Source organism: Rhagoletis zephyria, unplaced genomic scaffold (genome assembly GCF_001687245.7).
Source record: "Rhagoletis zephyria isolate East Lansing unplaced genomic scaffold, Rhagoletis_zephyria_1.1 Rzeph_scaffold_00349, whole genome shotgun sequence".
Classification (NCBI taxonomy): Eukaryota; Metazoa; Arthropoda; class Insecta; order Diptera; family Tephritidae; genus Rhagoletis; species Rhagoletis zephyria.
In genome coordinates, this window is record NW_016157433.1 from 284,520 (window position 1) to 300,151 (window position 15,632).

Consider the following 15,632-nt stretch of genomic DNA (forward strand, 5'->3'; position numbering starts at 1 on the left):
AAATATTTCCAGCAGTTATCTTTCTTAACCCTCTTTAATTTGATACCAATATTGTAATATTTCATTTATTTCATCAGTGTAATTTAGTTAAACTTTGAAACAGGTGGCAACCCTAATGATACATATTTTCAGCTGTAAGCCTTCTTAACACTCTTTAATTTGATACCCACATTGCAATATTTCATTTACTTAATCAACTTAACTGAGTTAAAATTCTCAAATAGGTGGCAACCCACCCCCGTCATAAATACTTCCAGCAACTATCTTTCTTAAACCTCTTTAATTTGATACCCATTTTGCAATAATTTATTTATTTTATCAATATATTTGGGTTTAAAAATTTTCAAATAGGTGGCAACCCTCTAGTTTTTTGCGATATCATGGGTTCTGGTATTATACCGAACAATACAAAAAAAATATTTTTCAAATCGGTTCAACCGTTCTCGAGTTTTGACGACCGTGACATACGAACACAACATTTTTATTAATATAGATATACGTTTTTGTGGTACATACTGTAATATTCTTATATTGTTTAACTAAATGGAACATACGTATGTAATATATCAGCTAAAGTACAGCCGTGATCATTTTTTGTGTATCAAATAGATATTAGAACACACTTTCCACCATACAGTTTCGAAATACAAAATCACATTTTCCCGTTTTTTATAATCGAAATTTGGGTTGATTGTAGTTCAAAGTGTCTCTTTCCCGGTAAAAAAGTTTGAGAGAAAAAAAAAATACACTTTTTGAGAAATTAAATTTAAAAAAAAAAATTGCACTTTTTGTTTATTGTTAAATAAAAAATTTTAAATAATGAAAATCAATAATTATATCATTCTATCTTGAAGTGACAAGAATTGCTGACATTTGAGTAAAAACATTGTTGGAATCTATTAAATTTTGACAAAGTTATGGGCATTTTAAAAAAACATTCTCACTGTCAATTCGAATAATCGATTTTTGCCTGAAAAACAAAATCGCGTTTAATTCGCCCGAAAAATTTTTCCGAGCCAAAAGAAAAAATACGTGTTTCATTATTTGGACCAACAAACAATGTATTTGAGTTTGGTCGAAATTAAAAATCATGCTCGTACCTGACCGGTTGTCTGGAAATGGAAAGCATCACTATATTTACCCCCAAACGACATAATGCTCTGCCACCAGTGTTGGCACTAATCGATTGATTTTTAATCAATTAGTTAATTCGATTAAGTTCAATCCGGTTACAGTTAATCATGATTAATTTTAATCTGATTAAACAGTTAATCGTAACCGCGATTAAAAAACTTAATTTTTAATCATTAGCCCTTAATTTGATTAAGTAGGTTTTGTGATTAATAAATTTATGCTGGAATTTTACTGTGCACACAAGGCCAGTTAATCGGGTATGGCAAAGTCGGTTTTCCTCGTAAATCTAAGCAATTTGGTGTGCATTTTCATTAAGATCTATTTTGACAGACGCTAAGCAAACTAGGTTTTAATATCCCTCTGCACATGTGCGGTGGGTTATAGAAATTCCCAATTCATGTATTACTAACAATAATTATTATTATTATTATTTTTTTTATATTATGCGTTTTTTAAGTGTGAAACACAAAAGGAATGACTATAACCGGTGTTTGGTTTCAAATTCGGACAAACTAGACAACTTAATCAGATTTTCTTTTAATTGGATTAACGATTAATGATTAAAATTATTTAATCGTAATCACAACCGACGATTAACGATTAAAAAATTTAATCATTAATCGTACGGATGATTACGATTAATCAATTTTAATCGTTAATCGCGATTAACATTTTAATCATTAATTTTTAATCGTTAATCAGATTAACATTTTGCCAACACTGTCTGCCACATACAGCTCTCGTGCTTCTGTTGCGGTGGTTTTTCTTTGACAGCTAAGATAAATACATACGTTTGTATGTTCATATAGGCAATGCTGCGCTAAAGCAACACGAACGCTAGTTAACTTTTGCTGTTTGCGCGCGTGAACCACCCCTTGATGTTCTTATTCTCTTTTTGCCCACAATCACACAAAATGATGCAAAGAAAATACGAATAATTATCGCGAAGACAAAATGCTTTCATTTAGACAAAATTTTAATGTGTTTTGGAAATTGGAAAGTTGAAAGTTAGTTCACTATAGCAACACTTGCTGTTTGCGTTCTTGTCAAAGTGAAACAAAGCTGTAGCGACTCGAAAGCTGTATGTGACAGAAGCATTCCCACGACAGCCGGTTCTACGTACACGACCAAGGGTACGGTTTCGGCGATCTATCCACGTTTAGGTCGGCGAACACCGCCGCCGGCAACTCCTAGTCCCTCCGACAATCTGATCGGTCTGTCGGTCCGGAATATACCGCAACGTGACATCAGTCAAGTGCAACGCCTGCCTTGGCCGATGCCACTTTAGAGCATGCTCCGGACTGCGCAACACGCGTGATTGGACGAGTGACTACGTGGGCCACTTCTGTGCTGCCCAGTCGCAAACTTCCCCCGCGACGCCGCCCACCTCCATCACAAGGCCTCGTCTGCAGCACATAAGCAGGGGGTCAGCAGGCAACACAACTCGCTAACACCCCGCATCACAATTGGTCTCCCAAGGCACACAAAGGTGCTACAATTCAACTGCACTTCAGAGAAAGATTGAGGAGATAACCGTCTTCATGGGCCGTCGTGGAATATTAATAGCTGCGGTTCAAGGGACGGAGTTGCACAGCAATTCAACTCTGTTGAACTGCGCTGGATACAATGTGCACCGTCGAGATCGCGAGCGAAATAATGATGGTGGCCTAGCGTTCATCACGCACCACACCGTGCAGTAGAATGTCAGGGTATTGTTATATACGGTCAGGCGATGTCGAGCTCGAAATATTTAACGTATATATACCTCCTGTCACCAGCTACTCGGCAGGATATCACCCTGAAATATTGCCCTACTCAGAGGTGAAACCCGTATGGTAGTAGGTGACTTTAACGCGCACCACGATCTTTGGCATTCAAGCGTGCCTAATGATCGTAGGAGAACACACTTGGATGAGCATAAAGACGCCCTACAAGAACAGTGATAGTCATTTGATTAATCATGTGTAACTCAGTGGTGATGGAAATGTTCATCAAACACTCCCATTACGTTTTTAAGGCCAATGTGCAAAAAATGATGACATCAAATGTAAACATATGATTTTTTATCTTATCTTTTTATGGCCTTATTTAATGGTATCTTATTAACCATCGCAAAATTAGCAAATGTGTTAGTAAGATAAATTAAGTAAGTGTGTAATTAAGTAAGTAAGATGTGTTAGAATCCATCACCCAATTCTTGTAGAGCGATTCGACATTCTGCACAATGAACGACGACGCACCCACCAGTATTATGGGCAAGTTGCCAGACCTAACAATTGTCAGCGCTGGTCTGATAAAGAGCATATCCTGGCGATCTATGCTGACCTTAGCGTCACACCATCTGCCCATAGTCATCTCGATTGATTACCCTGCCGACTTTGCTTCCGCGCATCTCCGGACTTATGTGAACTTCTCCAAAGCTGATTGGAAAGGCTTCGCGGATGTTACTGAAAGCAACTTCACTGCCTTACCAATACCAACCGACGTTCACGTAGGTGAGCGCAAATTCCGCAGGGTTGTCACTGCTGTTGCAGCTCGCTTCATTCCAGCAGGATGCATTTGGGATTCCCGACCGAATCCGGATCCCGGAAATCCCCGTATCAGGGGTCTCAACACGGCAACTAGAGAACGTACATAAGCGGAAGAAATGGGAAGAGCATCTGCAGGGCCCCAAACTTCGCCTCTGGTGTGAGCAAGCTTTGGTCTACCATGAGGTCATTGTCCAGTCCGACGAAGCGTGAAGACAGAGTTGAAATATCTTTTGGCGACCACGCTTCATTGGACCCGGAGCGATGCGCGGTCTACTTTAGCCGACAATTCATACTGCATCCTCCGGCGGACAAATCCAAACGTCGAGTGACCAGAAGGCTGCGCAGACTGTCAACACCAAATGCGACTCTTGTTTTCACCAGCGGTGGGGTAAGGGTAGCCAACGGGAAGGCAAAAGCTTTCAAAGCCATAGGACCGTTCGGAATTTGCATGTTGATGCTGAAAAATTTGGGTCCTGCGAGAGTGAACTATCTAACCAAGGTCCTCAAGCTGTTTAAGGCCACTCTCATCATTCTAGAAATCTGAAAACCGTCAAACAAAGCAGAGACTTGTGGCCCGATAACCCTCCTTTCCCCGGTAGCGAAGACCTTAGACGCCCTTCTCCCGCACTACACAAACCACCTAACTCCAGCGAGGAATCAGCATGGATTCCGTAAAGTGCTTAGCACAACAACAGCACTTAATGCCATAAACACTCATATTACTCATGGCCTTAACCGAAAACGCCCCTGTGAGAGAACGGTTCTAGTAGTGCTGGACCCGTCAAAAGCTTTTGACACCGTCAGTCACTCCACGCTACTAGAAGACATTGAGCTCTTCTTTCTGCGTGGTCGACAATCGTCAGCAATCTTCAGGGGTAAAACTAGCAAACCGGAAAAAATTAAACAGGGCTTTTGTTGTTGTTGTAGCGTTTACAACAGCCCCGATCTTGATCGGCTAGTATCTCAGTCGTCGTCAAGTTCAACTAACGGAAGACCCAAGAAGCGTGCAGCCTCTATAGGGTCTGTCCACAGGGACGGAGGCGTCAGTTGCGTGGGGTTTTTCGGGCATATGAAGAGATGTTTCCAGTCGTGGGGTGTCTCTCCGCATGCCGAACACTCATTTGGCACATCTGCATCTAATCTTCTCATGTATGAGTTCAACCTGCTGCAGTAGCCAGAGCGAAGATGGGCTATTGTGGTCCGCGTCTCCCGAGGCAGACGAAGCTCCGTCTCGTATATTTCAGGTGGTTGTATGCCCAGAACGGCACACACACAGGTCTGGAGTCTACGTAACTTGAGACTGACGCCCTGTGAATGCCGCTCAGGTACTGTGGATATGCTGATGAGTCCAGAGGTTGCTTTATGAACCTCTGCACTTCGGCCGTCAGTTGGTGAAGATGCCTTTTGACATGCCTTGGCGAGGGCTCCTCTGCAAGCAAGTTTCTGTTGGGGTGTCCACGTCTGTGGCTCTCTACTAGGAATGGCTTGCAGAGCATGGTGTTGTGCTCCCTTATGGGCAGTATTTGCTCCTCGCCATGTAGGTGATGTTCTGGCGACATCAGGAGGCATCCGGTCGCTGTCCGTAGTGCAGTATTTTGTGCTGTCTGTGGCTTCATCCACCGCGCCCTACTGGTCCCCAGCCACCACACTGGTGCTGCGTAATTTAGAACCGGCCGGCCAATTGCCTTGTATGTTGCCAGCAATGTTCCTTTGTCGGCTAGCGACTTTGGGACCTTGTTTCGGCTCTGTACTTTGTTGACACCTGCCGTTGTGTGCGCAGAAAGGGCGAGCAGACTGTCGAATGTTACGCCGAGTATTTTTGGGTTACTCACCGTCGGAATTGGGGTGTCATCAACGGGAATACCCAGCGGTAGTCTGAACTCCTTCGTCCAGGTGGTAAATACGGTCGCAGAGGATTTTGTAGGGGAGAGGGTAAGACCCCTATCAGTGAAGAAGCGAGAAAGCTCGGAGAGATTACGTTTACTTTCAAGCACAAGTCATCAATTCCATTCCCAGATGCCATTATTGAACAATCGTCAGTGTAAGAGACAATCGAGACTCCCTCTGGTGGTTGAGGGAGCTTGGAAATATAAAAGTTAAACAGTAACTGGGAAAGGACACCACACTGTGGAACCCCCTGTTTTATTTTTCTAGGTTTGCTCGATTTATCTCTAAACATTACTGACAAGTGTCGACAACTCAAATAATTCTCTGACCACCGTTTGAGTCTCTGTAGGATTGAGAAGGCCTCTACGTCTTCTAGCAGCGTGTTTTTGCAGCCTTCTGATCACTCTACGCTTGGCTTTGTCCACCGGAGGATGCAGTATAAATTGCCGGCTAAAATAGCTCGCGCATCGCTCCGGGTCCGACGAAGCATGGTCGCCGAAAGATATTTCGACTCTGTCGTCGCGCTTTGTCGGATTTGACAGTAACCTCATGGTTGGCCAAAGCTTACTCACACCAGAGGGGAAGTTGCAAGTCTTCAAATGCTGTTCCCACTTTTTCCGCTTATGTACGTTTACAAGCCGCCGAATCTCCGTGTTGAGATTCCTGATACGGGGATTTCCGGGATCGGCCGGCCGGGATCGGGAGGACGAAGGTTGTCAGGCTCATCGGACAGCCGCTTCAGCAGGAAAGTTTGGACGGGGGTCCGTTATGCAACCTGCTGGTACGAAGCGAGCTGCAGCAGCAGTGAACTTACTGCGGAACTTACGTTCACTTAGGTGAACGTCGTTTGGTGTGGGGAGGGCAGGGAAGGTGCTTTCAGTAAATTCCGCGAAGCCTTTCCAATCAGCTTTTGTATAGTTCATATAGGTCCCGGTGTTCCGCGGAAGCAAAGTCGGCAGGTTTATCGTTCGAGATGACTATGGGCAAATGGTCTGATACTAAGGTCAGCATAGGTCGCCATGATATTCTGTTTATCAGACAAGCGCTGACTATTGTTATGTCTGGTTATATGCAGCAGCAGCCCATAATCCTGGTGGGTGTGTCGTCGTCCATTGTGCTGAATATCGGAATCGTCTATCTGCTCAGCCAAGTATGTTCCCCTACGATCATTTGACAGGCTTGAATGCCAAAGATCGTGGTGCGCATTAAAGTCGCCAACTACCATACGGTTTTCACCTCTGAAAGGCGCACCTATTTCATGGTGATATCCCTCCGAACAGCTGGTAACAGGGGTATATAAACGTTAGATATTTCGAGCTCGAAATCGCCTGACCGGATAGCAATGCCCTGACATTCTCCTGCTTCGATGAGACGATACTGTACGGTGTGCTGCGTGATGAACGCTAGGCCACCACCATCATCTCGCTCGCGATCTCGACGGTGCACATTGTATCCGGCGCAATTCAACGATGTTGAATTGCTATTCAACTTCGTCTCTTGGACCGCAGCTACCAATATTCCATGCCTTCCCATGAAGACGGTTATCTCCTCGATCTTGCTCTGAATTCTGTTACAAATTGAAACAGCTTCGTGTAGTTCGGGAGACGTGTTGTTATGCGGGGGTGAGGGATGTGTGTTGCCTAACCGCCATATACGGTTCTCGAAGTTACTCGTCCAATCTCGCGTGGTGCGCAGACCTGAGCATGCCCTGAAGTGGCACCAGCCAAGGCAGGTGTTGCACTTGACTGATGTCACATTGCCGAATATCCTAGTGTGACACATCTTGCAGATTGTTGGACGAACCGGGAGTTGTTGGCGGCGGCGCGCTGGTAGTGATGCGGGTGTGTGTGTTGTGTTATGGTTCCGTGGTGTTTGTGTTGAGCTGCTTACCACAGGGCGGCGTCCTATACCCGCTATTGTTTAATTATTACATATCAAAGCCCCCTCAATCACCAGAGGCAGTTACTATTGTCTCTTATGCTGACGATTGCTCGACAATAGCGTCTGGGAATGGACCGAGCTTTCTCGCTTCTTCACTCCTACAAAATCCTCGGCAACTTTATTCACCACCTGGACGAAGGAGGTCAGACTGCAACTGCGTATTCACGTCGATGGCGAACCAATACCAATACCGACGGTGAATAACCCAAAAATCCTCAGAGTCTCCTTCGGCATTCTGATCTCCTTCTCGGCGCACTCAACCGCAGTTGTCAACAGAGTACAGAGCCGCAACAACGTCCTCAAGTCACTGGCCGGCAGCACTTGGGACAAAGACAAAGAAACGTTGTTGGCAACATACAAGGCGATTGGCCGCCCGGTGAAATTATGCAGCGCCCGTGTGCTCGCCGGAGACTAGCAGGCTGCAGTATGACGCTGTAGACGTGCCAGAACACCACGGCACTTCGGACAGCGACCGGATGCCTTCTGATGTCGACCCAGAAGCATAAACCCATCCTTCGCAAGTAGTTTCTAGTAGGGAGCCACAGACGTGGTCACCCAAATAGACTGCTGCTTGCAGAAGAGCCCACGCCTAGGCATGTCAGGAGGCATCTCCTGAGGTTCACCAAGCAACCGCTGGACTCATCTTCATACAGACAGGCCCTGAACGGCAGTCACAGGGAGTCGTTCACAAGTTATATAGACTCACGACCTGTGAATGCCGTTCTAGGCACACAAACGCCTGATATGGACGGGACAGAAGTTTGGCTGCCTCGGGAAACCCGCACTACAATCGCCCAACTTCGCTTTGGCTATTGCTGCAAGCTTAACTCATACCTGATTAGAATAAACGAGGATGTGCCCAACCAATGCCCAGCACGCGGAAAGTCACTACATGACTCACAGCACCTCTTCGCATGCCCCTGAACCTCATCCAGCTAAGGCCCCTGTTCCTATGGACATATCTGTTGAAGTTGCGCACTTCCTGGGCCACCTCTTAGCTGAAACAGACGACAACGTTGATGGATGAACCGACCCGAGCTGGGTTTAGGAGCCGCTACAACAACAACAGAGGCTTATGCGGTGTGGAGTTTGAGGTTTTCGATCTGCAAAAACAAATCCAAAATTTATTTTTACTTCTGAGAAAAAATATCGCTCAAGAAATAAATAACGATTTTTTTATGAAAAAAGTGAAAAGCTATAGGTAATTCAAAATATAATCATTATTTCAAAGCGAAAAACTAACACTAAAAAAATTTGTTTTATTTTTGATCAAAAATTTTAACACGACATTTTTTTAATATAACTCATAAGGGTTAAGGTTTTTATTTTGTTTTTAAGTGCACGGTTTTTAGCGATGGAAAAAATTTTTAAAAGATAAATAAAGGCGAAGAAAACATGCCCGGTAAAATCTAGATTGTTAAATTAAAAAAAATGGGTATTCGAGCTGTTTGAACGGAGTCTGAGATAAAAGTGATCAGTTTTTCCACTAAGTAAATGAAATTGTAATCGAATTCTATATTTTGCAGACAAAAATCAGCATTTAACGGAATTTTTAAAAACAATCAAGGACTCGCCAGAACTGTGTAAAATATTTGATTCCATACAAAAAGACTCGAGCCCAATCAGTCCTGAAATTACATCAATGGATCAAAGCTAAATGTGAAAGATAAATATACATTCTTAATAAGGCTGTGTGTGAGTATGGTTTGATTGCTATATAAATCCGCAATATCCTAAATCACTGGAAAGTGTCGGTAATGAAATGAATGGGTTCACACAGTTTGCTAACAAACAACAAATTAAATTTGAATCTAAAAAAAAAAATTAATTAAATTCAGCTAAAAAATTTCAGAATATACCACTTTGGGTACAAAACTTTTGATGAACTCGCACATAGCCTAAATTTATAACCGTAAATTAAAAATTCATTTATATTCTGAAGGCAGCTGACAAAAAATAATACCAAAACATATTAGGGCTGTTCACTAAATTGAGCAAGTGATCTGACACTGGGCAAAAGAGCTAATTAGCTCAAAGCAACGACAGTTGTCAAAGCTTGCCAGGTCACTTGCTCAATTTGTTGAATACCCGAATTGTCTGCTGTAATACTCCTGCCTGCAAGTTATTTGTAGATACATTTTATTCTAATGCAAATCCCTTTAATAAAGTATTTGTTATGAAATCACAATAAATTATAAATAAATAGAAAATCTGATTTCCCGTCTTTCTTTCTTTTTACTTTCCATTTTCAAAGTTTGTCAAACTCAAGAAATCAGGCGCTTCTTTGATTTCTGACTTTAGGCCCATTACCATACTAACAGGGCTTTCTAAGGTGTTTGAAATGCTAACAGCACATCAAATATCCAAATTTATCTACTCAAACAAGCTACTGAGTCCGCTGCAGTCTGGTTTCAGAGCTGGCTGGCTACTCGTACTCTACGGCGGCTACGAAGGTTTTAGACGATATACGCGATCCATTTGATCAAGGTCATCTAACATAACTTTGCGTACTAGATTTTTCCAAGGCTTTTGAATCCGTTACTCACAACTTGTTATGCGAAAAACTAGTTGCGTTCCCTAACTCGCAATAGGTTGCAAGAATTTACAGGAATTTACCAGAAAGCGTTCCCGTACTCGGTAGGTAAAGTAAGGGAAAAATGGTAAAGTGCAAACCATCAGCTGTTCAAATGATTTGAAAGTTCAATAAGCAAAAATAAAGTACATCTGCATTTTCACCTTCTTAAATATATCGCAGCGAAGAAATATCAAGTTTTGTAAGAATTTTTGTTAATTTTCTTGCGTATTTGCATATAATTTATCAGATCGGCAAATGATAAAAAAACTGCTATGTAAACCAAAAATGGCGGCCCACGGTGTATCTGACAGTTTTACCAGTTTTTACCCGAAAAGCATTCCCGTACTTTTTGGCTTTTCTCTCTTTCTCTGAGAGCAATTTGGCTTTTTGACAGTTTTACAGTTTTATCCAGAAAAGTTGATGAAAGAAACTACTAGTTAAATATTTTAGCTTTAGTAAAATCGCAGTTGAACTTATAAAGAGCCAAGTGAAAGGTTTCAGAAAGTAAAAATTGGAAACAACCTTTCTACACCTGTGCAGATGTATTCAGGTGTACCACAGGGATCCATCTTGGGTCCTCTGTTGTTTAGTATTTTTATAAATGACATTTTCACCACCTGCTCCCATGCTCGCTTGCATGCTTATGCCGATGACGTACAACTGTATCTCTCTAATAAGTTTGAATTAATTCAGGACGTCTGTAATAAACTTAATGACGATCTAAACTCTATTCTTGCATGGTCAACGAGCAATCTTATTTCTCTTAATGCCCAGAAGCCCTGCGTTATCTCAATCTATAAGGGTAAGATTTCGGTATCTCAGATTCCCAACTTACTTATTGGTACAGATCAGCTTAAAGTTGTCGAAAAAGTAAAAAAAACCTAGGCTTCATTATTAACTCAAAACTCGGTTGTGATGATCACGATAATGAAGCAAAATCTTTTGTACACTACGTTGTCTAAAAGTAACATTTCTTATGTACCGTTAGATACGAAAAGGAAGTTGGTCACAAACTTAATTGTTCATTATATTACGTACTTCGAAATTGTTTATAGAAAGTTAGATTCACACTCCCTTAATAAATTGAACATTGCCTTCAACTGCCCCAAGATATGTATATGGTTTAAAGAAGTTTGATCACCTTTCATCTAGATATTTCTTTACTTGGCTGTGATTTACAAAAATTTTTAAAAGCACGTAATTGTATTTTTATGTTTAAACTTATTATTACTGAGAAACCGGAATACCTTTATAATAAACTTCACTTTCGAAAAGTACACGTTGCTTTAACCTTATTTTTCCAAAATTCAATGCACTTCAAGACTGTTTTTTGTAAACGCGGTAAGACTATGGAACTCCCTCCCATTGGCTTTGAAGAACCCGTTAAATAAGGGTAATTTCAAAAACCTGATGTTTAAGTTTTTTGATAATAAATATGTAACTTTATTTTTATTATTACTTCTGTTTTAATTTTTATCCACTCGTGTTTATCTAAAGTAAGATTAAATGTCTGCTTTTGTTAACTTTTCGTTTATGTATGTATGTATTTTAATATGCAATTATATTCATTATATTCCACGTAAGTTTACTGTTTGTATTATTGTGCAAAAAAAGATCTCAACTTAATGCACTAAAGTGTACTAAATAATAATGATAATCAGGGAATGGATTTTAATGACCTTAAAAGCTATAAAAAAGACAAAATAAAATAACAAAATAGGCTAGAAAAGGCAAAATAAAATAGCGAAATAGTAAGAAAAGACTCTAGAAATCGCAAAACAAGCAAAAGAAGGCACTAAAAAAGACAAAAGCCGGAAAATAATCAAAAAATATGTTTATTTTAGAAATGTAAAATTTAAAAAGTGAAAAATTGTGAACTAGTGATGCATTTTCAGGATTTTCATTATATTTTCGCGGAGAAAAGCCTTGAATTTACTAAACGTGCGCTCGACGTGAGTTGATACAAGTGGCGCCCAATTTAAATATGGAACGTTTAAAACTTTTATATTACCAGGATTAAGGGCTATTTCCTTGAATTTTACAATTAAAGGTAGAAAAGGCAAAAAGAGGCAAATATCTTAAAAAAGGCAACATCGAAGGTGTTTACGTGGACTCAGGGAAAACTAAATCGGGGGCATTCTTAATCGAATATACTCTACCTCTTTAGCAGAAAAAAAGGCAATTTCCATAAAGTCCGTTCCCTGATAATAATAATAATCCCCCCTATTACGTTTGGCGTCGTCGACATCGTCGTCGTTTTTCAGTCGACATCACTTCGTGTCGACGTCGACATCACATCGACGCAGAATCGGTACTGGCTAAACGTGTTGAGACGACGTCGACAATTTATCGATAAATTAATGTAGGAAATACCATCTTTGTCATTTTTGCATCAGCTGTTTCATGTTGTTTACAATTTTTATTTAAAAGGTTACGTTCTTTAGATCTGTGTGATTATTATTATATTGAATATTTTTGCGCAAAAATGTTCTTTGTTTCCGATTCAAGCTCAAGCGATGAAGAATGCAAAAAAGATCTTATACTAAAAAGGAAAATTATTAGGCAGAACTCTGATATATTTAGTTTGCCAGATAACAGGTAAGTGTTACAATTTATACTCGTGGAAAAGTGTTTGAGCGTTTTGGATTTTTTCATACATATCAATGTTGCTAAAAATTTTATTTTATTTCAGATTTCAGGACTATTTTCGACTAAACAAAACTGCATTTAACTATGTACTACAAAAAATTAAGCCGCAAATAAAAAATGGAATCCGGACAACAGCCGTATCAAAAACTATAAAATTGGCAGCGACTTTGCGGTTTTTGGGTCAGGGCTCATATCAAACAAGTGTTGGAAACGACTTCCACCTTGGGCTTTCCCAGCCAACAGTTAGTTCAGTCCTGTCTGAAACACTCGACATTTTAGAAGCAGTCATATGTCCTCTATGGATCAAATTTCATATGACAGACGCTGAAAAAAAAGAAGCCAAGGAGTATTTTTTCCAAAAAACTGGTTTTCCTGGTGTTATTGGATGTGTCGATGGAAGCCACATTAAAATTTTGGCTCCCAACAAACAAGACCAGCATCTATACTACAATCGAAAAGGATTTTTTAGTTTGAATGTTATGATTGTAAGAACAGGCCAACGTTTGCTTTGCATTTTAAAACATAAAAAATTCTTCCACAGATTTGCGATCATAAAATGCGAATACGGTATTTTGATGCTCGTTATGCGGGTTCTGGGCATAACTCTAATTTGGAATATTAGCCAAGCGAGAACAATTCTGAAGGAGCGATACGATGCTGGGGAGCGTAGATGCTGGCTCTTAGGTAAGAATTAACCCCGCAAATTTAAACCCTATAAAATATATAAAATGTTTATGTAGGTGATGCGGGTTATCCTCTTGAACCATACATTATGACGCCATATCGATCCGCAGCAGAAGGAAGTCCAGAAGCTATTTACAACAACAAACATGCCAAAGCTAGAAACATAGTTGAACGCACTATTGGAGTGTTAAAAAACCGATTTCGCTGTTTGCTCGGTGCACGTCAACTTCACTATACGCCATCTAAAGCCACGCAAATCGCTAATGTATGTGCAGCACTCAACAACATTTGCATCGAGTTTGGTTCACACATCACAAACGAGGATGCAGACATTGCAGAACTAAACGAAGACAATGTTGACAATACTGATGATGTGGAAAATAGCATAAATATTGAAGCTTCGCAAATTAGAGAACAAATAAAAAACAGTTTTGTGTAATTTCAGTTCATTCTTTTTTTATAAAATAAATGGAATTCAGTCTTTTAATATCAAATAAATAGTAATTCTAATATCTAACGTATTAAACAAAAACAATTCACAGTTCATTATTTTTTAATAAAATAAATGGAATTCAGTCTTTTAATATCAAATAAATAGTAATTCTAATATCTAACGTACTAAACAAAAACAATTCACAGGTACTTAAAAATAAAAAATAAATAGGTACATATCTACATGAAAATCAGTCAACTTTTTTTTAAATTCCTAAGCTTTTCTTTGGCAATTTCTAATTTTATTTCTTTTAATTGCATTGCAGCTTTGTGCAATTCTACCTCTCTGCGATCCCTTTTTTCCAAAAGCTTTAGCTTCTTTTCTTCTATTGCGAGAAGTTTCTTCTGATAACCGGCCGTATCGCGTAAGGAATGCTTCATTGATCCCATTTTATTTGTAGCGTCAGTTAAAATTCTTTCCTGCATACTATTGTGCCTTTCCAAAAGGTCGTTCCTCTCGCTCGTTTTTGGTTTTCGTGTTCTGACTGGAGTGGATGGTTGATTTCTGCTCCTGGCGCTCGCTGAAGTTGTGGGTTCTTCCTCTTCGCATGGCAAATCTGGTGGGCACAACAGAATGCATTCAATAATTTGAGCGCCATCCAGTGGAGCAAATTCAACCGCACTTGATGTTTGGTGTTGTGTTTCCGCTGGTGGTAACTGAACACCTTGCAAAACACCTTCTGGACTTAGCTGCTTGTTAAACTGCAGCAAGTTGGCCACAGCCTCTTCCAATGGGCAGAGGGTTAATTGTTTATACATTCCACCATCTGTTGCATTACACTCAGCCTTGTTTTTTATAAGTTTCTTCTTAACTTTAAATTTGTAATCTCGCCACACCGGCAGTTGAAATGTACATATATTACAAAATATATGCTTTAATGGTGTTATTATAATTACCTTCTGCCAACCATCGCTGTCTCTTAAAGGGGGACCAAGGGCATTCAATTTACTGCTGATTGCCTCCCATTGCTGTTTAAAATTAGCTGGAGCTGTTCCCTTTTGCAAACCCTTTGCTAGGCAAGGGCTTTTTTCTAACTCAGCTATAAGAGTTTCAAATTGTTCTGCGCTTGTAATTTTCATGTCTAAAATCTAAATAAATGCAGACACATAGACATTTATTAATTTAATTTAATTAAAAACACGAAAAATAAAAAGAGAAGACAGGAGTTAAATGAAATATTTAACAAATGAATTCCACTGATGCTTAACGAGTCGTTCACATAGTACATACATATGTACATATGTCTACACATCATATTTTATAAGTACCTGGTACTAACGGCCTTTTTTCTTAAAAAAAAAAACACTTATACTTACAAATTTTCTTCCAGTCGTCAGTAAACACGGTGTCGACAGAAATGGCGTCGTGTGAGTTCAACGTCGACAGCAACTTTGCTTAGCCAATACCAAAGATGTGACAATAGTTGTCAAGAGTTATCGATATCAACCACGCCAATACCGATTTTAACAAGTCGTCGTCGTTTAGTGACGACAACGCCAACCGTAATAGGGGGGAATAATAATAATAATAATACTAATAATAATAATGCTAATAATAATAATAATATCGGACTTTGGTTAGGTTAGGTTAGGTTTATGTGGCAGTCGGTTCATGTGACCAACTCACTTAGAACTTTTAAAGGTCAATGTGAGGCTCTTATAAAGCGTAGAATTGGTTTTATTCCTACGCATGATAATTCCGTAAGAGAGCTTAAGAAGGGCCTACCTAAAAAGCCTCC

General features: G+C 40.1%; 3 protein-coding genes across 7 annotated transcripts in view; 2 read left to right on the plus strand and 1 right to left on the minus strand.

Annotated features, from left to right (window-relative positions):
• Nucleotides 1-9,708, plus strand: part of Cand1 (Cullin-associated and neddylation-dissociated 1) — a 252,443-nt gene extending 242,735 nt beyond the window's left edge. For both annotated transcript variants that reach the window (XM_017610847.1, XM_017610848.1), the window contains exon 8: nucleotides 9,020-9,708. In XM_017610847.1, coding sequence (XP_017466336.1) covers nucleotides 9,020-9,150 — 131 coding nt within the window. In that variant the 3' untranslated portion in view covers nucleotides 9,151-9,708. The remainder of the gene's footprint in view (nucleotides 1-9,019) is intronic.
• Nucleotides 9,709-12,079: 2,371 nt separating this feature from the next.
• Nucleotides 12,080-13,874, plus strand: LOC108359152 (putative nuclease HARBI1). 2 transcript variants are annotated; one of them, XM_017610854.1, is made up of 4 exons: nucleotides 12,080-12,430; nucleotides 12,499-12,666; nucleotides 12,761-13,401; nucleotides 13,458-13,874. In XM_017610854.1, coding segments are annotated over exons 1-4 (1,194 nt in total). In that variant the 5' UTR covers nucleotides 12,080-12,428; the 3' UTR covers nucleotides 13,841-13,874. The 2 variants fall into 2 exon arrangements, with proteins under 2 accessions (XP_017466343.1, XP_017466344.1); XM_017610855.1 differs by having other exon boundaries at nucleotides 12,080-12,666.
• Nucleotides 13,875-14,023: 149 nt separating this feature from the next.
• LOC108359153 (uncharacterized) lies at nucleotides 14,024-15,414 on the minus strand. 3 transcript variants are annotated; one of them, XM_017610858.1, is made up of 2 exons: nucleotides 15,211-15,414; nucleotides 14,024-14,982 (listed from the first exon to the last, which is right to left on the minus strand). In XM_017610858.1, exon 2 carries the CDS (start codon nucleotides 14,971-14,973, stop codon nucleotides 14,089-14,091), a length of 885 nt encoding a protein of 294 aa, XP_017466347.1. In that variant the 5' UTR covers nucleotides 14,974-14,982; nucleotides 15,211-15,414; the 3' UTR covers nucleotides 14,024-14,088. The 3 variants fall into 3 exon arrangements, with proteins under 3 accessions (XP_017466347.1, XP_017466346.1, XP_017466345.1); XM_017610857.1 differs by having other exon boundaries at nucleotides 15,174-15,414; XM_017610856.1 differs by having other exon boundaries at nucleotides 15,163-15,414.
• Between the last annotated feature and the right edge of the window lie 218 nt (nucleotides 15,415-15,632).